Source organism: Sebastes umbrosus, chromosome 18, assembly GCF_015220745.1.
Source record: "Sebastes umbrosus isolate fSebUmb1 chromosome 18, fSebUmb1.pri, whole genome shotgun sequence".
NCBI classification, from domain to species: Eukaryota; Metazoa; Chordata; class Actinopteri; order Perciformes; family Sebastidae; genus Sebastes; species Sebastes umbrosus.
The window spans coordinates 11,989,496-12,015,273 of NC_051286.1; the positions used below are offsets into that span (position 1 = coordinate 11,989,496).

At 42.2% G+C, this 25,778-nt stretch overlaps 1 protein-coding gene across 9 annotated transcripts in view; it reads left to right on the plus strand.

Moving 5' to 3' along the window:
- The window catches only part of utrn (utrophin), a 196,271-nt gene that overhangs the window by 38,460 nt on the left and 132,033 nt on the right, over positions 1–25,778 (plus strand). For 7 of the 9 annotated variants that reach the window (XM_037751076.1, XM_037751078.1, XM_037751075.1 and 4 more), the window contains 35 exons: positions 124–292; positions 2,656–2,783; positions 4,970–5,107; positions 5,194–5,307; positions 5,509–5,664; positions 5,861–6,031; positions 6,137–6,328; positions 6,946–7,080; positions 8,409–8,558; positions 9,187–9,348; positions 9,623–9,754; positions 10,101–10,274; positions 10,482–10,637; positions 10,758–10,928; positions 11,564–11,743; positions 12,444–12,572; positions 13,448–13,618; positions 13,810–13,866; positions 14,031–14,177; positions 14,884–15,021; positions 15,171–15,266; positions 15,475–15,645; positions 15,914–16,086; positions 17,386–17,536; positions 18,528–18,703; positions 19,503–19,638; positions 20,142–20,291; positions 20,517–20,669; positions 20,758–20,859; positions 21,031–21,148; positions 21,663–21,880; positions 22,056–22,173; positions 22,409–22,614; positions 23,501–23,655; positions 24,469–24,658. In XM_037751076.1, the coding sequence (XP_037607004.1) occupies positions 124–292; positions 2,656–2,783; positions 4,970–5,107; positions 5,194–5,307; positions 5,509–5,664; positions 5,861–6,031; positions 6,137–6,328; positions 6,946–7,080; positions 8,409–8,558; positions 9,187–9,348; positions 9,623–9,754; positions 10,101–10,274; positions 10,482–10,637; positions 10,758–10,928; positions 11,564–11,743; positions 12,444–12,572; positions 13,448–13,618; positions 13,810–13,866; positions 14,031–14,177; positions 14,884–15,021; positions 15,171–15,266; positions 15,475–15,645; positions 15,914–16,086; positions 17,386–17,536; positions 18,528–18,703; positions 19,503–19,638; positions 20,142–20,291; positions 20,517–20,669; positions 20,758–20,859; positions 21,031–21,148; positions 21,663–21,880; positions 22,056–22,173; positions 22,409–22,614; positions 23,501–23,655; positions 24,469–24,658 (5,283 nt within the window). Of the gene's footprint in view, positions 1–123; positions 293–2,655; positions 2,784–4,969; positions 5,108–5,193; positions 5,308–5,508; positions 5,665–5,860; positions 6,032–6,136; positions 6,329–6,945; positions 7,081–8,408; positions 8,559–9,186; positions 9,349–9,622; positions 9,755–10,100; positions 10,275–10,481; positions 10,638–10,757; positions 10,929–11,563; positions 11,744–12,443; positions 12,573–13,447; positions 13,619–13,809; positions 13,867–14,030; positions 14,178–14,627; positions 14,786–14,883; positions 15,022–15,170; positions 15,267–15,474; positions 15,646–15,913; positions 16,087–17,385; positions 17,537–18,527; positions 18,704–19,502; positions 19,639–20,141; positions 20,292–20,516; positions 20,670–20,757; positions 20,860–21,030; positions 21,149–21,662; positions 21,881–22,055; positions 22,174–22,408; positions 22,615–23,500; positions 23,656–24,468; positions 24,659–25,778 lie in introns of those variants that run through there. The other 2 variants (XM_037751080.1, XM_037751079.1) reach the window with 2 other exon arrangements.

Sequence of the window (25,778 nt, forward strand, 5' to 3'; positions counted from 1 at the left end):
ACATCAAATCTCTCTTTCTGTGTGGATGCACAGAGACAGCAACAATTTTCCCTGCTGAATTATCCTCAAACAATTCTCCACTTATAAATTAACAAACTTTCGTCTTCCCCTTGTGTTCTTCAGTCACGACTTGTCCAGGTCACCGCCTCGAGTCCGCGATTGGAGCAGCTTTCTGCAGAGGCGAGGTCGCTAGGAGCCGTGCCCTCTCTGAAAGACAACACAGTGGTGGTATCGGCACATCACGCCTCCACACTGCAGCGGCTACAGAACAGAGACCAAGAGGTCAACAAAGGTACTTTTGCTGAACTATATCAAAATGATTGGTTAAATCAGTGCGGAGGAAACCTGTTCCAAAACTCTGAGGAGGTATTAACAGTACCGTATGCTTTTCAAGGGACCTGACAGCCTTGAGGCATCCTCCTATTTCACAGAGCTGCGGCACAGGAGATTTAAACCTTCCTTAAAACAAAGACCCACTTCTCTCTCCTTGCTCTTGGCTCAAAGCTTTCAGGTTTATAGGGAGAGTGAAAGAGTGATAGCTAAGATCAGCAGAGCTCAATCCTACAGGGGTTGTGTAAATTTGACATCAGCTTTTATATGAATCCTTGGCCAGCCACAAGTAATGGATGATGCCCTTATATGGCCTCCAAACGCTCACAGATGCGTGAGTGTATACGTGAGAGATTGAGTGTAAGATCGTCCCTCTGTGCCAGCTCCATCTCCACCTGAGGACGTGACTTGGACTCGGAGCAGTCCTGAAAATCAGTCACCGTTTTACCTCTGGAATTTACACGCACTCCTATTGGCCAAAAACAAGTCTGTAAAGGGAGACTTGAATGCACTTCTCCGCTCCTGACCATAGGTGTGTGTTTATGTGTGTGAGTGTCTGTCTGTCTTTCTGTGCCTCTTGGGCTTTTATGACTATGAGGATTTGGATGAAAGCCAAGGAAAACCATTTTGTTTCTGCTTGAGGGCAGTTTGCCTCTCGCCAGGGCCTCTCTCTGTTTCTCTCCCAGTCACGCTCCATCTCTGCTCTTTCTGTATATAAACACAGTCAGATTGTGTAAGCATTAAATCACCTGGTAATTAAAACGCTGACAGAAAAGGAGATGAGGAGAGAGACAGTCGAGGAGAAGAGCAGCAGGAACAGAAAGAAATAATAACCATTCAGTATAAATGAGGTTGAAGTAGTCACAAATGGGCACTACTTAACTTCATGTAATCACCTTCGCAATATGGGCAGACGGCCGATTAGCCGTGATTTTATAGTGTATTTTTAAAAATTCATCTGGCATTGACATTCATTTCATTTCATTTTATTATTATTATACAGGAAAAGATTAAAAGTAACATTAAATTTGCTACGGTTAAACTGGCCAGAAAAATGACAAGAAAAATAAAAACAGAAACAAGACCACAACAAAACATTAACAGCTACACAGACATTACAGATGATCTACTACAGTATATGAGATTTGAATCAGTGGTTGTCATGTCCTTCTATATGCCTTTTTGAGATGTATAATTGAGGTAATTGCACTAATGTGATACGGGATCTCGTTTCTGATTTTAGTGCATGTTTGAAAAAATTATCTCTGACCATATGTTTTTGGAATAAGTGCTTGCAAAATTGATCTAGTGATGTGTTCCTGTCTTGTGTTGTGTCCAGGAAGTAGAGCAGTAACCGATGGTCTCTATTGTATCGTCTTACTATTGGTTCAATGGTTTCCTTTGTTTTGAGGGACCAAATTGGGAGACAGTAGGATTTTGTTGAAAGAATGATTGCGTGTAGATATGTGTTTGAGATAGTATGGGACAGCTGAGATATATAATTTAATTTTAATTTTTTTCTCAGGGACAATGCACATTGATCAACATCACTGTAAATGTGCCAGCGTTGGCCAAAAGGCTAATTTTCAACTGTTATCCCTCAACCTGATGTTAAAATTGGCCATTAAAACAACAGATAAAACACACAACATATCAAATTAGAACAGGAGAAAGCAAAAAGCGACCAGTTCTCAGAGGAAAAAAGGTTGGAGACCCCTTGCTTAGAGGAATAAGGGAGCATCATGCAAAGTAAGGTATTACAAGACAATGTTAAGCATACAATCAGCACAAGCAGTTCAAAATGACAACATAAAATCACATTACAGAAGACATGTAAAACCAGAAGTGACACTAGATATTGTCTGATCTTGTTATATACATACAGTTTCTGGTTGAGCTTCTTCGTTAAGTTATGAATGTGGTGTTGATAAGTGAGATGTGAATTGAGAGATACTCCGAGATATTTGTAGGTTTCTGTGATTGTTAGTGTTTGATTTGCAAAATGAATGGGGTCAGACATAGATAAAGATATCTTAGGGGAATGAAAATACATACATTCTGTTTAGTGTCATTGATAGTTAGATGATAAGACATGAATGAGAAAAACACAGCAAAACTTACTCTGAGAAACAGACTGTCAAACGTCTGGGATCCCCTCACAGCCTGGAGAACACACACATACACAGAAGGGAAATCCCAAACTTGCACACTGCCCCCTTGTGGTTTACAGCCTGATGCTAAAGTCCTGATGCAAAAGTTTTGATACCTTAACTTAATATACTTTATTTTCCCACACATCTCCCCTTCCTTCTTGTCTTATTCCAGCTTTGACCAGTCTTGAGGCCAGCCAGATGTTGTCCAGTCAGGTGGAGGGTCTGGAGTCCAGACTGGCCACTCTGAGAGAAGGAATAGTGGACATCCCTACAGCTGAGGGAGCAGTGGAGCGGGCACAGGTGAGTCATTTTGATAAATGAAGTCATGGCTCTCTGTGAAAACCATGAGGGAAAACACGGTCGACTTTCCACCAAACTATATTTAAATCTGTAACGTACACATATTCTTATAATTACCTGACAGACAGATAATAACCAGGAACAAAAAACAAGAACTCCTAAGTGGAGGCTACCACGCAAAGCATGATCACAAAATCTCATTAATTATTGTTTGACAGTATTAGAATAATCTTATTTTATTTTATGGTATTAGGTTGTCTTTGAGACGTCACTTTAGGTTGTCTCTCGGATACAATATTATTCTTATTACTCAAATATTCGTATTCAACCGTCACAATTTCACAGATTCAATTTTTCTATTTGTCTCATCGGCAATTATATTTCTGATTTTATTATCAGATATATGTATAATATATATAGATATATAGATATATAGATAGATAGATATAATATAATGGTTATTTAATGCTGATCTTGTTACATATTTTGTGTTGTTAGTCTGCAACTCATCGTTACTGCCAGTATATCAGTTGGCTTAGACCCCCCTGAAAGATTGTTTTATCCGAATAAGGCATTTCTGGTTAAATAGAGATTAAAGTAAAAAACAACATTAAGTGAAAACTACAGACACAGCTGCATACTCAGGTGTAGGAATAAAAAAATGCTTATTAGTTATTTTGATTGTTGTTATTGTGGTTTATCTGTAGCTGATAACACATGTGCTCTCTGACATCTAAGCGAAAAGGATTTCATTTCATTTCTTTCCCAGCACACAATAGGCCCCTTTTATCAGCCAGTCACTCCCCTCTGCACTGTATCAAACCTCTGTGTGGGAGGGAAAGGGTGTGTGTGTAAGTTTGGTATGTAGCCTTGTGGTATATGTGTTGTTGTGTTTCGTGTGTAGCTGTGCGTGTTTCTCTCCTCCTCCATCCTCCGGTGGAATGCGGCTCAGTCCGAGCTCTTGTTATCGTGGCAGATAGGGCATGGTGCCGGGGAAGAGGCGGGGACTTGGCACATTCTGGGCAGCGTGCCCATGCATGCTGCACGGAGCTCCTCACAGCTCAGTGTGGGGCCGCTCAACCAGTCAGTCAGCCTGATAACCAAAACACAGCATCACCCATGACAGCATCTCTGAGTCCCATTAGCAATTAGCCTGATCATAGAAGGTGAAAGTCACCTGATTGGCTCAGTGTTGTTTCCTCATGTTCATTTTTAACTATATACACATGGGAATTACTTATGAAATTATTAATTAATCAGAAAAATGTGGTAGCAATTTAATCACCAGTGGGTTTTAACCTGCAATAGCAAGTTCATGTGATTGCAAGGCCTCTGTGTAAACACTTTTATTTTAATACTTTACATTGCTGCACGTTTCTTTTTATTACATTTTTAAAGTTATCTCGTTGGTATTTTGACCACCAGTAGCACTATGTAGCAATGTTTTTATGAGGTTCCAGAGCACACCAGTGATATAATGCTCATCCCTGCTGACAGTTTCACACTATTTCACAGATTGACAGCGGCAAAACAAACAAATTGTAATGCAGCATTCATTCGTCACAAGGGAGTTATTGTAATTACCAGTGTAAGTAGCATTCACATCAACATCCAAGTTTTAATTACAAGCGGGAAACTCATATTATTTTGAACGCTTCAATATATTCGACTTGCTGCGTAATTACTCGGTAGTGCCTGAAAACCAAACAAACATGGATGCCTCATGCCTGCCAAAGTCCGTCGTTCAAGATAATTAATCCCAAATGTGGTGGTTATAGCGTTATATTGTCAATGCACAGTCGTTTTAACTCTCACACCACAACTCTGCAGTCAAACAACCGTCTTGAGTGGTCTCATAAAGTCATAAACATAGGAATCTTTCTCTATCAACCATCCTACTCGTATGACATGAAAGCGGCATAAGGCGTTTTGGTGAGGAACACATAATTGTGTTTGTTTACAAAAAAGTACAAAGTACAAAAGTATAATTTTCTTCAATAGTGAAGCTTCAGTCAATCAAAGAGATTTATCATTTCCTCACCAAGGGGATGACATACTGTTAAACATTGTTATTGTTAATGTTACTTCATGGCAAATGCCTTCACAGACAATAAGAGTCTCCATGGTTACTGGTTACACACAGCTTGGACGTGTCACATTTAAGCCTGAACTCTTGTTCACCTCAGGGTCTGTGTCTGGAGATTGAGCAAACACAGCAAGCCTCCGATCCCGCAGAACTACAAAGATGGAGTCAGCTCTCCTCCAGGGCCCGCGAGGAGCTGGGCACACTGCAGTGCATCCTGGGTAGCATGAAGGACAATCAGGTAGAGTTGCTTTAATAATTAGTGATATAGAAAGCCTACAAGTGTTTTGGACTGTTTTTGATACATTGGTTTAATGCTGTTTTTAGGTGCGTTTGGTGGAAGTGGAACGTTGGTTGGATGCGGTTCAGGAACTGTTGTCTCGTGATGCCACGGGGTCGGGCGACAAAGAGCGTCTACAGGAAGAGCTTAACCAGTGCAAGGTTAGAGGAAATGCAAAACATGAAAACACTGGTTGTTTTCCAACACATTTTAACATTCTGATAGTAAAGGCATCATGACTTTATCACTTAAAAATGACTTTTCCTGTTGTTTATGAGAATACTGCAGTCATTTGACAATATAGATCTTGACCTGAATTTATTGATTCATTATCTCTCTGTCTATCTCTTTCTGCTAACAAGGAGTATGTGAATGAGATGGAGTCAGTGGAAGGTTCATTGAAGCAGATGGGAGAGAATGTGAGCGCCGTACAGTCGACTGCAGTCCCAGGACTCGCCAAGTGGGGGCAGGATAAGTTGGACGAGTGCCGGAGTAAATGGGACACACTCAGCAAACAGGTGAGGAAAAACTTTTCTCTGTTTGCATTGTTGTCCTGCAATTCATGAAAGAAATATAGCTTCATATTTTGTGTGCATGCATGTCTGTATTCATATAATTACAGTGACATTTTAGTGTCACTAGAAAACAGATAAGACATGTTGTAAAAAGTCTCATAGGAACTTACAAACCTTAACGTCATATGCTTCCATCCAGCTGCTGAAACATCAGACACGTGTGGCGGAGACTCGGGAGAGGCAGGTGAATCTGAGGAAGGACTTAGCGGAGATGCAGGAGTGGATGACCCAGGTCGATGAGGAGTTTCTCATGAGGGACTTTGAATACAAGAGTCCTGAGGAGCTGGAATCGTCGCTGGAGGAGATGAAGGTGGGAGTGGAGGCGTGGTTATAACCTAATAGGAACACAGTGATTTTGACTGTGCTGTATTTGAGTGTGTGTGTGTGTCTAACTGTCCTCTTACCTCTCTCACAGAGGGCTAAAGAGGATGTGCTACAGAAGGAGGTGAAGGTGAAGATCCTGAAAGACAGCATCAACATGCTGGTGTCCAGAACGTCACCCCCTGGTGGAGGCGGTTCACCGGAGCTGACCTCGGAGCTAGAGGGGGTTCTAGCCAACTACCACAAGCTCTGTGACCGCTTCAAGAGCAAGTGTCACACTCTGGAGGTAATGTGTGTGTGTGGGCGTGAGGTCCTTCTATGTTGGTTTGTTTGTGGATAAAACATATTTATTGTTTGACAAATGAAGTCAGTTTAAAATGATGGCCACCAATGCTTTTTATTGTTGTAGAAATATACTCTCACCACAGCGTACACAGTTTATCATTTAAGACTAAAGACATTTAAGACTCCCTTTTGTTAATTTTCATGCGAAGAACAAGAGAAGCTGGAAGGGCACTAGTGATTCTGGTATTCAGAGCTTATCTGTGAGTGTAAAATCATAGTTTGGGGGCAGTGTTTTTTGATTATCATCCTCCAGACTCTGCAGGGTAAAGGTCAGAAACATCACGGAGATGTGCTTATGTTCATGTATACTCTTTGCCTGAAGTCCATTAGTCACCATCCCCTCTTTGTCTGCAGAATGTTGCTGTTTAATTTGAGTATACTGAGGGTTTCTTTTGTAAAATAGCCTCACAGTGTCAAGTGTTTTTTCATATTGTCCTTTAAGATTGTAAGCGAGGGCATACTTAATACAGCTGTCTCTTTGTATTAATGTGTTTCTCTGGTTGTATTTAATGTATTTAAATGTTTCTGACTGAGTGTTGATGTGTGTTTCCTGTGTAGGAGGTTTGGTCCTGTTGGATGGAGCTGCTTCAGTACCTGGAAATGGAGCAGAGTTGGCTCAACACTCTGGGGGAGAAGGTCCAAGCTACTGACAACTTACCAGAGAGCACTGAGGCTGTCAATGAAGCTCTGGAGGTAAAATGCAAACTGCAAGCTGTAAAATGAGAAAGTGTGTGACCCGGCCGGTTGGCGCTGCTTCGTTTTGCCTCGACTGTTTTCGACATGGCGGCCGGGGTCACAAACTTTCTCATCTTAGAGCTAAACACCGCACTAAAATATGTTTCTGGAACCATTTGAGGTGATAAATGGGCATTACAGTAACAGAATATTGATTCACATTTGATCAGCGCTGCCTTGTTTTGCAAGCAGTGATTGACAGCTGCCCAGAGACTGCTTGGCTCTGATTGGTTGATTTCATTCGGGCGCTGTGAAATTTAGGAGCACAGGAGGACACATAGGATTTTTCACAGATTATCTGTCTCATGCACTACTGTCAGGATATAGTGACATTTTTATAAAAATAACATTTTATCAAATTTGCTACTAGTTACTGACTTCAGCTTTAATATTGTAACTATGTTAATAACCTCGTTGACTTTGTCTTCCAAATTTCTTCTGCGTTGTCTTGCTCTGTTGCTATATCTGTAGACCTGCCTGCAGCATCACTGTCAAACTCACTTTAATCACAGTGCTGCTTCTGTAACATCGCATAGTGATGAAGGAAATTGAAGACCCTTGAAGACAATGTTTCCCCTTCTCCTCCTTGTCCTTATGGGTTATTAGCTGTTTCTTTCTTTCTTTCTTTCTCTCCCCCATCCAGTCGTTCTCTCTCTCTCTCTCTCTTTCTCTCTATCCATTCCTCTAAACATCCCTCTCTCACCCTTCCCATTCTCCCAGTTTCCTAATCAGACTCACCCCTCTGGAGGGGGGTGCTCTCCCTCTCTCTCTCTCTCTCTCTGTACATTACCTCCGGGAAGGAAAAGCACATTTAATGACCCCACGTAAACAATGACTGTTGGATCCAAACAAGTGCCGTCACTCGACAAGCCTCTCTCTCTCACTTGTCTCTCATTTCTCGTTCAGTTATCATCTTTTTTCGGTTTGCCTCCATCTGACACACCCAACGTCGCAATTTCTGCATCTGCACTCCATCTGTTTGCTCAGCTATTTCGGTTCTTTCTCAGTCTTCCACACATATTCACTTTTCACTAATTCATTGGATTTCTTTTTACTCTCTGGTGGTCTTTGTTCCTCAAGTGTTAACTGGTTTCTAGCTTTGGTCATTTTTTATTGTTTCTGTCGCAAATTTTTTGGAAATGTGAAGCAGTTTAACTCTCTTGATCTTTGCTGCGGTTTTCTCCAAGGACTATTATTACTTCCTTTCCTTCCCTCTTTGCTTGATTTTTTATGATTCTTCACTCATAACTTTACCCTTTTTTCTCCATCTCTCCATTCACCACCAGTCTTTGGAGAGTGCGCTACGCCACCCCGGGGACAACCGGACGCAAATCAGAGAGCTGGGTCAGACGCTGATAGACGGAGGCATACTGGACGAACTCATTAGCGAAAAACTAGAGGCCTTCAATTCCCGTTACGAGCAACTCAACCACCAGGTCAGGACCTTGGCTTTGTGTGTAAGCAATTGTGGGATGCACGTGTGATTGTTACTGTAGAAAAAAAGCATCCATTATGTGTTTGGATTTATTTTTCAGTAAATTCTATGCATTTTCTTTTACTGTAGGAATTTGTATTTGATTATATCCTTTGCAAATATTCAACGGTGTCATTTCCACTAAACATATCCACAAGCTGTACACAGATAATTGCCACCAGTTAATGTATATTGAGATTTATGTTATAATGATACCAAACATATTTATGTTTTATCATATTGATATTAGAATGGATAAAATAATTAAATTTTTTATATATGTTGAGCTTTATCAGCACAACGTTTATTTTATTATTTGTAAGGATCTTTAAGCATATGGTGTACTCTTTATATTATCACATCAAGTCAAATACAACAGGAAAACTGTATTTCAGATGGGTGTTCACATTCCTGAGTATAGTTGTTAATAAGTGAATATACCAACAAGTATATTCAGTCTTTTCCATCTACAGTTTAAGGACATGAACTTCCTTAGTTGCTCGAGTCTGGAATATTGCAATTTTGACATCCTTGACCGTGAAATATTCAAACCCATGACTTGTTTTCCGTGACCCCTTCCCCTCTTCCAGGCGGTGAACAGGCAGATCAGCCTTGAGCAGCAGCTGCAGACGCTAAAGGAGAACGAACAGTCGCTCCAAACACTGCAAGAGTCTCTGAGCCAGCTGGACCACACTCTCACCTCCTACCTCACTGACCGTGTCGACGCCTTCCAGCTCCCACAGGAGGCGCAGGTACAGTACACATGTTCATAATAACACACACTCTCACACACTGAGGAGTTGCCAGACAAGGTCTCACGTGTCTGAAGGTTCTCCCTTCACCGAGAGGCCCGTGGAAAAGTCGTAAAATATGAATATAGTATTAATATAATAAACATACAATGACACATCAGGTTGCCAATAGATGCTTTGGAAAACTAAGCAGTAGCCAGCAGTTGGAAAAAACCTGTCTGTGTGAGTGCACATATACTCATGGTGTGTGTGTTCATTTCCACTTGTCCTGCAGACCATCGGGGCAGAGATCGCAGCCCACGAGGTGACAGTGGAGGAGATGAGGAAGAGGAACGTGGCCAACCTGCCTCCACCCACCACTGATGGCAAAGCTGCTCGAAGTGGGACCATGCTGGACCAGCTACAGGTAACACTGACACCTGCTGGAGAACATCAGGAAATGCAGGAAGTCATGTCAGACTTGATCCTCCTCCTGCCACCACCACTACATAAATCATGACATTAGAAGTAATAAAAGAAATACTTTCACGTTTTAAAACAGTGGAAAAAACATACTAAATCTTGGCAGCAATTAATGATCAATCAAACTTTCCAGAAAGGAGAGCGTTACAATAGTCTAGCCTGCTAGTTAAAAAAGCGTGCATCGGTCTCTCTGCGTTGCTCAAGCATGGCAAGAGAAGTATGTGTGTGTGTTATCTGTGTTGTGACACAGATGTATGACTTTACAAAACCTCTCCCTTCACCCACTGCAGAGGAAACTGAGGGAGATCTCCACAAAGTATCAGCTCTTCCAGAAGCCAGCTAACTTTGAGCAGCGCATGTTGGACTGTAAGAGAGTGCTGGACGGTGCCAAGGATGAGCTGCACATTCTGGATGTCAATGACGTGGACCCGGAAAAACTCCAGTCACATCTCGGTGGTTGCATGGTGAGAGCTACAACTCTCTCGATCTCTCTTTTACACAAACACAAATGGTTTAGTTGTAATTTTGTAAATTATTTTGTGTGCATATTAAAGGTTTAAAGGTGATAAACAAAAATACCTGCCAGCTTAGCTACCTATTTATGCAGGCACAAACACAAAAAGTCTATCTCACCCTCACTCCGGTTGATTTTCTTTTTTTTCTAATTATAGAAACTGTACAAGTTGCTGAGTGAGGTGAAGCTGGAGGTGGAGACGGTGATAAAGACTGGTCGACAGATTGTGCAGAAACAGCAGACGGAGAACCCCAAGGCCATGGACGAACAGCTCACTGCTCTCAAACTTCTCTACAATGACCTGGGAGCACAGGTAACATATTTTTTAAAATGAATTTTCCTTGTTCTAAATGCAGCTCATGTTGTATTATAATATAATATTCAATATTTGTTAGACCAGTTTAAGACAGCTTTGTTTTCCTTCTCTTTACAGGTAACGGAGGGCAAGCAGGACCTGGAAAAAGCTTTGTCTCTGTCTCAAAAGTTCCAGAAGGAGAGCACCGCCCTGGAGGAGTGGCTGACCACCAACGAGGCTCAGCTCCAGCAGAAAAACAGCTGTGGAGACATGCCAGCTGAAATTGATGCTGAGATCGCGTGGGCTAATGTGAGTAACTGTCCAAACCTTTCATCAAATCTCTTCAGCAGGAGCAAAGGAGAGCTTCTCTTTGTGGCCAGTAGGTGGAGCAGAGAGACAGTAGGATGTTCCTGAAAACACAAATCTCCTCTCTTTCTAACACTGGCGATAAACCGTATCAGCATTATGAAAAGAAATGTGGGATGGTTGAGAGTGCTTCAATGTTAAAAAGCGTTGATTGAATCCACATCCACCGTTAAATAGTGAAAGGTTTTTGTCTCTCTCTGAGATCCCCATTCAGTGAAAAGGACTGAAACTTTAATATGACCTCGTTTTTGACCTCTTCACACAAAAGACTCAGCAACGGCATTAAAACTGAAACAGTATGAATTTAAAATGAGTTACAGGTTCACACTACAGTACACAAAAGTGTGTAGAAGTTTCTTCAGATGTACTTTTTTGTTCTCCAAATGTACTTGTTTTTGTATATGCAGTTGAATATGTAAATATTGACTTGATTCTTGCTTTAGTTTTGTGTGCATTACAGTGTGTGTCTGTGTTGTACAATACATCCTAACGACAGCTAGCTGATTTGGCAATAAATTATTGAAACATGGAGGTAATCATATTGTATGTGTGTGTGTGTGTGTGTGTGCCTCCTCCAGGGCCTGCTGAAGGAGTCGGAGCGTCGTAAGGTGGAGCTGTCCAGCCTGACGGAGACCAGCGCCGGTCTACAGACTCTGGTGGAGGGCAGCGAGGTTCAGTTGGAGGACAAACTCTGTGGCATCAACGAAGCCTGGGGCCGCGTCCGCACCTGGACCGAGGACTGGCTCAGCGCTGTGCTGGTGAGTGCAAATATTTGATACAGTAAGGCTGAATAAATAAAGAGCTGCTGTGTTCTTTATTTTATGTTCTCTGAGTAAGTAGAATCTCTCACCTGCTTTTTATAGTTTTATGCTTAAACAATACTTTTATTTGCAATCATTTGCAAATGAGCACAGGCTACTCTCGGGAGGATAAATGCTTTATTTGTCTTAGCTGATCCTTTTAGCATGGGTAATGAGAATTATTTTATCAACTATGACTGCATTTATAATACAGACCCAATGTGCTGGAATAATTAAAGTTTTGAAAATCAAAAAAGTTGAATTTTAAAGTTGTTTTTCCCAACTTTGGAAAGATTTGAAAAAATGGCCTTGCATACAAGGTTATTTCTTTACAACTCAAATAAAAGAGATCTTCTCATTATTCCGTGTAAGCCAAGTGATCGCAGTAGCTGCACAAAGAAATAAACTTGACAAGGACATGCAGATCACCTCTTCAATAAAAAATATATTTACCATTTGAAGAGAAGTGTTTCTTCTTGTAATTGTGAACTGCAGCGAGTCATATAAAGTTAATGGAACCCTCAGAGAATCATTAAAATGACTTTGTTTTAGATTAAGTAGTAAATGGGGGAAGCGCAGGAGGACCTTTTGACAGTAATTAATGTTTTTATTTCCTAATGGAAACACTGAGCTCTCGTTTGTCGTTGTATGAACGCAGAGTCACCAGAATGAAGTGGAGATTTTTGATGAGAACTTGGCTCACATCAGCACCTGGCTCTACCAGACCGAGATCCACCTGGACGAGACGGAGCGGCTCGCACCGGCAGAGAGGGAGAAGGTGGTAAAGGTAAGGCAGGACGTTTTTACATTGTGTGAGAGAGAAAAAGCATCAGTATGAATAATAAGAAAGAATGGCCCTAAAGTATGGATACAACACACCCGGTGCGGATAGTTAAAAAACAGTCTTTTCCTATATTTTTATTACAAAGTTATTAGTGTATACGTCTGAATATATATATATATATATATATATATATATATATAAGAATTGGCAGAGCTTATGGCATGACAAGCAGTATCTAATAGTAGTTTAGAATTGCTTTATGGAAATTACATCCTCTGGCAAGGAAATGCATTCTGCAAGAATCCATCAAGAAAATCCCCTCCTGTTACCTTGTGGTGTACAGAGATTTTAATGTGTTTTCTACATGAAAGGAATAGCAGGGCAATGATCAATCATTTCTAAATGTCCCATTTTGGATCGCCCACTGTTGCAGCAGAAATGTTTTGTGCTTTGTTAAGATAGGAATTTTCAATAAGCACACATATTGGACATTTTCTGTAGTTCTTAATAATAATTGGCCAACTTCACCATGCGTCACCAAATGGAATAAAAAAAAAAAGAGTGAGTCGGGGTAAGAGAGAGGTTGTATGGGAAAGAACATGATGAGAAAATGAGGAAAGAGGAGAGTCTTTTATGGTCGTTTCAAATAATTTATCTTACAGTTATATTAAATTCTTAACCCTTCCCTTCCTCTCACCATGACAACTGAAGGTCTCCACTAAATATCAGCTGGGGCCTGGCCCCGCTAACCTTGATCAGTACATGCTGTGCTAAGCTCTTTGGTCTGAACCAAGGCTACACAGTCTGAGAGAGAATGACTGATAGCATAGACTGATCTACATAGATGACCAGGCAGCTACTCTGTGCTCTTTCCTCAGAGCATGCTGGAGGAGCTGGAGGACATCAGTCTGCGTGTGGACAACGTGAAGGACCAAGCCATCATCCTGATGACCAGCAGGGGGCCCGCCTGCCGAGATGTGGTGGAGCCCAAACTGGCTGAGCTCAACTGCAACTTCGACAAAGTCTCCAACCACATCAAAACTGCCAAGGTACAAAAGCACAGGCTGAATGTAAACCTTAAATCACTGCATCAAACAAGACAACATGCATTATCACGTTCACTAATGCACAATGCAGCGTGGAATTTAATCCTGCTAAACGCAGAAAAAAAGTTCAAATAGAAAGCATGTGGTATAGTGTGTACAGTCACTTCATCTGTTCCTTGTCTTTTTGCATTCAGATGATGACCTGTCTGGAGTCGAGTAACGTTGAGTTGAACCAGCAGATACCTCAGCAGGTACAGCAATTTCATCCACATTGAAAATAGCTACTGAGACTTTTTGGAGTCAGAGTATTATCACAAATTATACCACAGCTGAACACTCTTTGAGCATGCAGTTAGATACTTACATATATTTTACTTGTTTTGACCTGAGGTGTGTTTCTGCTGTGTCTCATCAGGTCATTCACAGCCAGGAGATCCGAGCAGAAAGTCAGAGTCAGGCTGTGGTCTCCAGTGAGGTGAGGGACCTTCAAGCAGAGCTCCAGGACACGCTGAAGGCTCTGCAGCAGCAGCAGGACCCAGCAAACATCCCGGACGATGACGAGGTAAACAAGGTCACTTGTAGCATTTTGTTTTTAAAACAAAAAAGAAAAACAGTTCTCAGAATAATGATGATTCATAATTCTGGTTATATTATGAGATACGTACACATAGACGAGGCATTAGCAGCCAAGTAGTAATAGCTTTGTTAAAATTGAGCCCCAAATGTTGCACAGTAATATTGTGAATAGGGGAATAGGCACTCTATCTATTGTCTGGCCATCTCTAGCAATTTTTCCAGAGAAATTTGAAAACATGCACAGACAATTGCCCCGGGTTGCCTATTATTCTCCTTCTGAAGTTTTATGAGTATTTCTGTGAGGAATAAGCCGTGCTACAGGCTATATAAAGCCGCCTCCTGATAAGACGAGCTTTGATTGGGCATTTCAAGGCCTAACAAGTCTGGAATTCAATCTGTGTTATCAAGGTTTATGACGTTAAACACACTGGCACACTGACCTTGCTTTGGACTGGTCAGGTCTGTTCAGGCAGTCGGGAAGCTCTTAATGTGTTTTAAACAGTATTTTTCCCTGAGAAGCGTCCACATCGTCTCCACTCTGTGTTGCTTGTTTAGCAAAGGAGCAGCTCACAGCTAATGTCAGTTTTCTGGTGTGTAAGTTGTTCTTTCTTATGCTAAGTGAATTGATTTAAGATGTATTGAAGACTGCTGTAGTTTCTCCTTTTCGTTTGACCCGTCTGTCTCTACATCAGATGGATGAGGAGAAAGCCAGCGTGGAAGACTTGCTGAGAAGAGGAGAAGAACTGCTGCAGCAAACTTCAGACGACGGCCAGAGGGACGAGTTGAGACTCTTGCTGCTCCGGCTGCAGAGCCAATATTCTGCTCACAGGGTGAGATGCTTTAAAACATATGTTGTGTCTTCCTTAAACCGGGGTTATATGGGAATGTTTGTTTTTTTTAATCCAAGAAAACGTAACTCTCTGTGATATTGTGTTTGCACTGTTGCGGTTTTGTAAATGTGTGTGTTTGCCTGCTTTAGGAGTTGAGGGTGCTACGAATCAGGCAGGTCGAAGTCTCTACGGAGTCGTCGTCTACTTACACCTTCACAGAGCAGATAAGAGAGTTTTCAGCCGAGGTGAGGGCTTCACACATGCATAAGCACATGGTCTGTACACACAGACACTAACTAGGATGTTACTTTAATCACTGAGTTGTGTCTTTCACTATAAGTGCTTGATTGGATTGAGTGTATTGTTATCATGAGGCACAATAGGTGTTAATGCAGTTTTCCTCACTCACTTCCTTCTGCTCTGACGTTTTTCTCCTGCTCATCTGTGGTGTAGGAGATGTCTTCAGTGGAGCGTAGCAGCGCTCCTTCACTGAGACCCTGCGACTACCTGTTGGACATCAACAAAGTGCTCCTCGCCATGGCCGACAACGAGTTGCTTCTGAACTCCTCTGAGCTCAGCGGGGGGCTCTACGAAGACTTTTCCAGCCAGGAGGACACACTGAGGGTGGGTCGTCAAAAACTGTCATTGTAAACGTCACAAAAATAATCTGATATTGTACTGTATTCATAGTTAATGGACTTTCGTTTGTAGTAGAAATAGAAGAAATGTTTTAATAGACATAGTTCTGCACTTTGGTGAGAGCTTTACCAAACAAAGTGCTCTGTTATCAATCATTCTGCCATCATTCTGACATGCGTGAACTATTCTCCTCCCCTCCCTCTGTCATCGTGCTGTCCTTTTTTCCTTCATCGTGCATTTGTCTTTTTTATAGAATATCAAAGAGAATCTAGAGCGTGTTGGCGAGCAGGTCACAGGGATCCACGAGCGGCAGCCCGACGCCATTCGGGACGCTTCGCCTGCTGAGGTCGCCCAGATCGGAGACGCCCTCACACAGCTCAACGCCGAGTGGGATCGCATCAACCGCATGTACAACCACCGCAAGGGGTGCGTGCGCCAACTTCACACACAACCATTACAACAGATCGCACAGCACATGCACTCATTTACTAGAATCAAGGTGTAGAGTCAAACTTTAATACGTCTTCCACAGAAAAGGGTTGCGACAGGGGAGAGAAGCGAACAAGCTGCTATTTTCAGATGTGTGTGAATGTGTGTGTCGGGGAATGTGGCCGAAGCTGCAGGGACACTAAATGCCAGCTGTCCGCTAGTCAGGAGACAGCAGGAACAGATAAACAGATAGACCAAGGCACACAATCAAGCCAGACACACACACATTGACCTTGATTACTATCAAAACAATTCCTCTGGCATAAACAATCTCATGCCTATTCACATTTTCACTCACTCATTCACTTACTGACACACACACACACACGCACTGGGTGACCTTGACTACCATCAACACAATTCCTCGGGCATAAACAGTCTTTTGCTGAGTACAGTATGTGCAGCACATGCTCACATCGCACAGAAATGCTGAAGCACTCCGTCTGTAATCACAATAACCTCTGGGCATCATTAAAAATCAAAAGAATGGAGTATATTTTGTAAAATTGCTCATCCAAAAACTAATTTCCTCACCTTGTCTCTCTCATCAGATTTGTTGTGCTCTGAGCGGTGCTGTAAGAGGAAATAGCCCTCCTGCAGACCATCAATGAGATAAAGATCTGTTTTTTATATTAGCCATTTTAAGTAATCAGCCTCTCTGTCTATGCTGATTTATTCAATAGCATCTCTGTGAACTTCTCCTGTGTTGTCAGGGGTTCCTGATTGTTACGACATTTTTCTGGCGCTTAATAGAGGTCAACTATGCCATTTTTCCTTATCGTAAAAGGTGGAATTTCCCAGTGGGTAAACGCGATTGCACTGTAACAGACCAGAATTCATTAATCTCTCATTTCGTTCTATATGAAGCCCACTCGCATCTAAACAAGAGCAGAGAAGTAAAGAAAATATTCGTAATGTGTTATTAAGGAACAATCAAAGCCAGGATCCACTCACATCATTCAAATCAAGAACTGAGCTTTAAGTTTAAGAAGAAGACAAAAAAAAATGTTTTAAAAAGATCATGCATGTTTGATGTTTAGTCAGATAAAAGAAATAGTGTCCTATGCACACGTTTCATACGTCAGCCAATGCTTGCTATATGTCAGATTCCCCGTTTCTGGTGAAGGTGTCAGTCCTTCCACTTTTTCAAGTCTACCATACAAAACGTTCTTTACAACCTTGGATGTAAATCATCATCAAGAACGACGTGGTGTGTGTTTCTTTGTTGTGCTGCAGGAGTTTTGACCGGGCCGTAGAGGAGTGGAGGCAGTTCCACTGTGACATGAATGACCTGAACCAGTGGCTGACGGATACAGAGACACTGCTGTCGGAGAGCGTTGGCCCTGATGGACAGCTGGACTTGAACTCTGCACGACAACACCAAGAGGTCAGTGGAGGAGGGTTGATGGAGCTTGTGACTGCCTGTATTTGCATGTATACTAGTGTCTTTAACGTTATTGTTACATGTGCGTCTGGTCACACCACCCCAGAGGCATCTGCAAGCCTCACCAACTGCTGAATATATTTTTATATTTACATATTTTGATGACATTATAGAAAACTTTCATGGTATTCCACCTGTGGCATTATAAACATTAAATAGTAAAATATAGACTCACAATATCCCATATGTTTACAAACTCAAAGCCAGCTTAATACCTTCCCAGGGTGCACTCGTAATATGTTTGAAATATAAGCAGCTACATGGTTGGAAATGTTAGACCAGAGATAATTGCATTTTGTTCCCCAAGGGAAAATACTGTACTGCTGCTATACTCTACCTGATAAACAAACACACTGCACATCTACTAGTTCCTTATGCAGAGCGAGAAATGGAGAGAAGTGAACAGAAGAGTAAGATGAGAAGAGGCCTCTAATTAAGCTTTGTTTGATTTCCAAAGTGCTAATTTCATTTCCGGGGGGAATTAGATTCTCTGAAGCAGCTGCATTATCGCTGACAGCAACGCCACCATTAACACCTTTTATCAGTGTGATTTGCAAAGCTCGAGTTACGCTCCAAACTGTCTAGCTCTTTTACATGTTTTCACAGTCGCTGAGATTGATGCGAGGGATCAAGTGGATGGGAATTGAGAGATCAATTAGCTGACTCGCCCTGTAGCGGACTTAACAATCCCTCACCCTGCTTTACGGGTCTGTCTTGGCAAGTTAAATCTCTCTTGGTGGAAGTAGAGATTTGGCAGCTTAAACCTTGATGTGCCGCGAATCATGCCTTTGTGTCAATCAGAGATTTGCCTGGAGAGATGGACTTGAGTAAAGGATTTGGCCCTGAGTGAATCGGCTTATGCGGCTTGATTGATCCCTGATTCCTCCTTTTTTTTGTGCTCATGCTCTCTTTCATTCCTTTATACGTATTTTAGGAGCTGGAGGAAGGTCTTGTCAGCCACCGGCCCGTCCTGGCTGAACTGAACCGCACTGGGGAGCAGATAATTGGGCAGCTGTCATCCCCTGATGGATCCCTGCTTGAAGAGAAGCTAGACACCCTCAGTCAGCGTTGGAGAACTGTCAAACACCACGTCATTGAGAGACAGCGCTGGTAATGTATTCTTGGATACACACAGGATGTTACGTCACGTATGGGTCGAAAACGATTAAGGGGATGTAGTCAAATGTGGATTTTTATACTACGCATGGGACGATATGAAAATTTCATATTGCGATTATCCTGGCCAGCATGATTGCAATTCATGATATTATCTTGATAATCATCAAAATATACCTACAACCCTTAAAATGGCACCAAAACATACTGGTCAGATTTCACTCACACGGGACAAGAGAGAGTTGACAGACTAGACGATGGTGGAGGATTTGGTGTCAAAGCGAAAAGCAAAAGCGCCTATTTGGCAATATTTTGCATTTAAACCCAATGCTTTAAGGGAACCATAACGTTAATGAGGCAATCACCGTTCGAAGGACGGAGCGGTCACAGCCGCGAAAGCTCGACCTGAGAGGCCAGACACACAGCCATTTAACGTTAAAGATCAAAGTATCATCTTTTCTTGTGAAACGTCCGGTGTAATCAATGGGAAAATGTCCTCACTATGACATCCCTAATATTGTCCCATCCCTATTTGACACCTATGATAAATATCATTGCTGTCTCTTGGCTATATAACATTTGGTTTTACAGTATAATGTAGCACAGAGGTTAGCGCTCCCTCTCCATCACCGACGGTCTTCGTTTCTTTATCGGTGTTTGGCAGGTTAACATTATCGGTGTGGCCAATCAGTCTGTAACAGTAATTTAAATGTAAATTTTAGGATTACGCCTGCAACCTGCAGGAAATCGAGATCCTAATCTGAGTACATGATGTGTATGTGTGTGTGCGTAGGCTGGCTGGAGGAGACCCGGCCCTGTCGGAGCTGGTGAGGAGAAGCGAGGAGCTGGCTGTATGGTTGGAGCGGGCAGAAAACGCCGTCGGCTCCTTACCCGTCACTGCCACTGACAACCATCTCAGAGAACTCAAGGTACAGCAAGGCACCAGAACATGCTCATGTTAGTGTGATTCATGGGAGCACAGAGATTTCTATTTCTGCTCCAGAGCTGGTAGATTCAGCTATTTTTATGGCCAGCTCTGACTGTATTTTTCTTTGTTCATTTTTTTCCCATGCACTCAAGTTGCTCTCTGTATCTCAATCACAAGCAAAAACCTGTCAAACCCAGTAAACATACACAGAGAGAACCCAACTCTCACATCTCTTGTTTTTGAACAACGCAGTTTTGTTGAAGAAAATACAATCAGTCAGACAACAACCTCAGCCAGGCTTTTCCTCTGTGGAGAGTGGAGACACATTGTGAAAAGTACAACGACAGATGTTATATGGCTATATGGAAGAACTCTATTTTCTTCTGCTGACCTTCACCGTGTTACTTCTTGATTTCCTTTTATTTATTTTACCATCATTTATTAATACGTCAACAAATCCGTCCATCTTTGTGGAATTAAGGTTCGGTGCTTTTTCCCGTGCAGGGCATAGCCGAGGAAATGGATGCACAGAACGAACGTCTCGGATGGGTCAACAAGCACGCCCCTCAGATCCTGGCCAGTCCGAGTGTGAGCCCTCAGAGCAGAGACCAGCATGTTGGCAAGCTGAGAGCCATCAACCACAACTGGAGCAAGGTGCAAACTTTTTATTAGTTTATTATTCTGCCTGAAATTTTTTTTTCTTGGCTGAAAGCAACTTTATTCTGTAAACATTATAATACTGTAATATTTACTATGTTTTACAACATCGTGACAGCTGCAACACGTCCTGTCCTCCCTGTTTTCTGCTTTCTTTGCCCTTTGATTTCTTCTCACCTCCTTCTTTCACTCATTGTTTTACTCCCCCTCTTTCCTCTGCAGGTGACCCATGAGTTGATGGACAAAGTTGGGGAGGTGGAGACCAACCTGCAAAGTCACGCCCAGTTCCAGGACAGGATGAACCGACTCACCGACTGGGTCGTCGTCACACACCAGACGATCATAACCAGAGGCCTGAGCCCTGGCCAAGCACTGGTAGATTGTCTATCTACATCTTAAGAACCAATCCATTTTTATCATAGGCATAAACATTGTACCTAAAATGAGTTCTTACCTGTTGTAGGCTCTAGAGGCTTCCATGAAGGACAGGAAGAAGGACCTGGAGGACCTGTTGGCTCATTCTATAGAGCTACAGAGACGACAGCAGCTGTTGCCTCAGGAAAAGGTCCCAGTTTCCATAGCAATATGATTTAATAAAGGCATACTGCTAATTGTAACATATAATTATACCATATTGCTTGTTAAAGCGTCACAAGTTTAGTTGGCTGCTTCATTAAAAGCTGGATATGCTGCTGATATTTTGTCATTAATTATATGTTCCCATCTATGCGTATAGAGTGAGGTAGAGCAGCTGGCAGGTGATTGGAAAGCTCTGGATGGTCGACTGAGGGAATCTCTCCAGCCTCCCGTCTCTCCTTGGACACAGCACCATGTCGTCCAGCATCAGCAGCTTGGTAAAGATATATAGGAATGCACTTATTTAAATTCATGATTTCTCTCATATCTGTATCCCTAGGTCTGTTTTTATAATACATCAATGGTTTAGGGATGAAGATTCAACACAGTCCCAATGAAGCATTAAGCCTTTAATGAGACCGAGAAAATGAGATATCGGATCATTAACCGGAGACGGCAAACATATAAACATGTATTAGAGGTAATAAGTACTCAGGTGGCAGATTTTGAAATTCATTATTGGTTCGGCTTAATCTGGTGCATGAAAATGCATGATGAAATAACAAATAAGAGGTGAGCAACAAAGTTCTGCTCGTAAAACACTAAAACAAACCCCGATGCCTCATTTATCATGATTTAGTGTGATGCCGCTGTCCTCAGAGAGCCATCTGACAGCAGCGCCTCCTCTCTCGCTCTAACATCTTTAATGTTCATTGCATCATTTCTTTTTAAAGAAGCTCTATATGTCAACATGACCTGCCTTTTTTTCACCCCCCCCCGCTGCTGCTCCAGTGTCTGCAGTCCCCTCAGCTGTGCAGATGGCCAGCCTGGTGAGCGAGGACCCCTACCACCAAACCCCGCACACGCCGGACACCGTGGCGCCCACCGACCTCAACGAGACGGCCACCGAACTGGCAGACTGGCTTCTCCTCATTACGCAGATGCTGAAGTCTAATATCGTCACTGTGGGGGACACGGATGAGATCAGGGCCACTATGGGACGTCTTCAGGTGAGAAATGGGGAGCAGAGAGGACAGACGGAGAAAAGTTGTGGATACGTTTGTGTGATGAATATTTATTAATGGAATACTACATGTTTTTTTTTTGTAAAATTGAACTTCCAAATACAATCCTTTGAGTGTTGTCTGACAGTATCTGTGTGATTTTGTGCCTCTTCCTTGGCAGGTGACGAAGAGTGACCTGGAACAGCGTCACCCTCAGCTAGAGGACATTTTCACCCTGGCACAGAACATCAAAAACAAGACCTCTAATCTGGACGTTCGCACATCCATTACTGAGAAATGTATGTAGAAAGCAGGATGATCACACTAGAAGGTTTAACAGTTTAAAAAACAGAAACAATGTCAGTCGTTTTTAGATTTCTTCTCAGGATTTTTGAAAATGTGCAGCTTGTTTTTTTTTCTAATTGGTTTAGTTTTATTTAACAGTATTTGTTTATATGCTCTTCACTTAACAATGTTTTAAAGGTGCCATCATTACTTTCTGTTTGTGTCTTCCTGTTCTGTCTCTGTCTCCAGTGGAGAGGGTACGCAGCCAGTGGGACAGCACTCAGCATGGTGTGGAGGCACGGCTCCAGCAGCTGGACAACATGATTGGCCACAGCAACCAGTGGGAGGAGCAGAGGAAGGAGGTGAACGCTGTTATTGGGCACAACGAAGGACGTTTCCACAACCTTCTCCAGCAGTCCGGCGATCCCCTGACTAAACAGCTTGCTGACAACAAGGTTAGGGGGAAAGTTTCACCGCTAGACCTTCTCTCCGTGTCCTCTGGGTGTCTGTCCTTCCTCTGGTCATTTATTGTTATTCAGCATCCTTGTCACTACAATAGATTAGACATATACTCAAGGGAACTTGTCTGCTCACTTTCCTAATTGAGAGAAAAATCCTAGACTAAACCAAACTTTACTCTAATGTAAGTACTCTTTATACAGCTGTAGAAGTCTAGGGAAGGTGGGAATGAATAAATCACCTCACTGCAGTATCATTTTGGACCTTAATAACATCCGTACACCCACATCATCCATCATTTTAATTTGAGATTATGACTTGTCTGAGAGTTTCTGGAAGCAAATTCTGCCCCATGAGTGTGTCCGACGCATTACAGGAAGCAAACACTAGAGGGCAACTGAGTTTAACAGAATCCAGCAGCTCAGACACACCACTATCTGCTCCTGGTTTGTGCGCTCTTGTAATGATGAGTAATTGTCCATTTAAAATAGTGAAGTGTACCTTTTTGTTGAGCCTGGGGGTCATATATGGATGACTTATTTGCTAATGCTGAATATAAAATAATAATAATGGTCTCATGAATAACAGTTGGGTCTTATGTAAGCTGCTTGATTAAGTAGAGGTTAAAATAACAATGTCAGATTGCTGAGCAGTAGAATAACAAATGTCTTTGTGTTTTTTAGTGCATGAAGTTTAATTTGATTTTAAAAAGTTTATAGAATAGGTCATTAATATATTTGCACAGCAATATGTCAAACTAAAGCTGATACGAGGCCAAAAATGTTTACAGGGCCCTTCGCAGTGACACATAATTGTTGAGTCACAATTTGTCACATTTTCAGTCATGATAATCCTAATGCCACTCCGTTGATTGTTTTATAGGCGTTCCTCCAAGACCTGGGCCGAGGCCAACCTGCAGTCGTGGCCTTCAACGAGCTGTCCAATCATCTTTTGCGGGAGTATTCCATTGACGATACCAGGAGGATCAAAGAGGTCACGGATAAGCACAACGCCGTCTGGAACAGCATCAATAATAGGTGCACACAAACTCACCTGTTTACCCGTACATACAGTTTGATTGTGTCACATGGAGGGCTGATATTGCTGCCGGTATTTAATCATGTACAAGCTGCTACAGTAGTTAAACTCATACATCTTTTACATGTATAGTCAATAGGGCTGTCAATCGATTAAAATATTTAATCGCGATTAATCGCACGTTTGTCCATAGTTAATCGCACATTTTCTATCTGTTCAAAATGTACCTTAAAGGGAGATTTGTCAAGTATTTAATACTCTTATCAATATGGGAGTTGGCAAATATGCTTGTTTTATGCAAATGTATGTATATATTTATTATTGAAAATCAATTAACAACACAAAACAATGACAATTATTGTCCAGAAACCCTCACAGGTACTGCATTCAGCATAAAACAATATGCTCAAATCATAACATGGCAAACTGCAACCCAACAGGCAACAACAGCTGTCAGTGTGTCAGTGTGCTGACTTGACTATGACTTGCTCCAAACTGCATGTGATTATCATAAAGTGGGCATGTCTATAAAGAGGAGACTCGTGGGTACCCATAGAACCCATTTTCATTCACATATCTTGAGGTCAGAGGTCAAGGGACCCCTTTGAAAATGGCCAAAATGTAGTGTAAGTTTGGAGCGTTATTTAGCCTCCTTTGTTACAAGCTAGTATGACATGGTACCAAAGGATTCCTTACGTTTTTTAGTTTCATATGATGCCAGTATCTTCATTCTAGCTTTAAAAATGAGTCTGTTATTATCGCGTTAGCTTTGACAGCCCTAATAGTCCCATATTTGACTTATCTATTGGCAGGGCGAGTGACCGCCACGCTCATCTGGACAATGAGCTAAAAGGCCTGCAGATGTCTCTGAGGGAGCTGGAGTCCTTCCTCAAATGGCTCCAGGAGGCAGAGACTACAGTCAACGTTCTGGCCGACGCCTCCCAGAGGGAAGATCTGTCGCAGGACTCGGTCCATGTGAAAGAGCTGAGGCAACAACTGGAGGTAGGACTGATAAAGAAACCATGTGTGGGGGGGGATGTGCCAGCCTATTATCTAGCGTGTCATCCTCCATTAACGCACCCTTCACCAATAGGACCGAGGCAGAGGTGTGTGTGTGTGTGTGTGTGTGTGTAGGTGCATCCACGTGTAAGCGGTTGGTGTAAGGTGTGTGAATGAGAGGGCACACAGAGGGCGTGTGAGTGCTTGTATGCATTGAGTGCTGCTCATTGATCCTCTTGTCCTATGCTGCTTAGGAATTCAGTGTGTGTGTGTGCATTTGTGTGTGTGTGTGTGTGTGTGCTTGCGCTACTAGGTTGTCATTTACCCAGACCTTCCCTCAGGGATGTGTTGACACACATCATCTTATGCTTTATGTAACGTTTTAATCCCCAAATCGCTTCACCCTGCCCTTTCAACAGATAAAACGGGCACTAATATTCTTCTTCTTTTTTTTTTTTTCATCCTAGTGAAGTTGAAAGGTCTTGTTTAAAAATGCTGACCATGTTGGTCTCTTTTGGGTTGTACACTGAGGAGCTGTCATTTGCACAACCTCCTTTTTTCAGACATTGTCAAAGATTTGGTGTGTGTGTGTGTATGTGTGTATCCAAGCTTCCTGTTGCTCTCTGGGTAAACTCCTTGTCCCTGAGAAACTGCTGCAATGTCGTACATCTTTTAGAACGGAAAGCTCAAGTCCAATAATAACATTCTTGGTTTCGGCGTCTTGAATGCCACAGTGCTATCGCTCCCGTTTCCAGTGTCCAATTATTTAAAAGCAGGCCAAGGTTATGGAGAAAAATGACACTGAATCACCGCATGAATGGCCACAAAGATATCTGAGGATTCATTAACTTGGTGTGGACGTGAGGCTAAGAGACTTTTGCAGCTCATTGTTGAGCTCTGGCTGGATTTGGTCTAATACAATTCTCACCATTGGAAAGAGATGGATATTATCATCACGTCCATCTGCCCGTTAGTGATCTATATTTGTTGTATCGAACATAATCCATCATTTTAAGCCCTTTCAAAATTTTAAAGGACACATGCTGCATACTATTCAATTTTATTCCTAAAACGTCTGTCAAAGTCATCTCAAAGGTCAAGTGTGTGGTAAAAAGTAACCAAG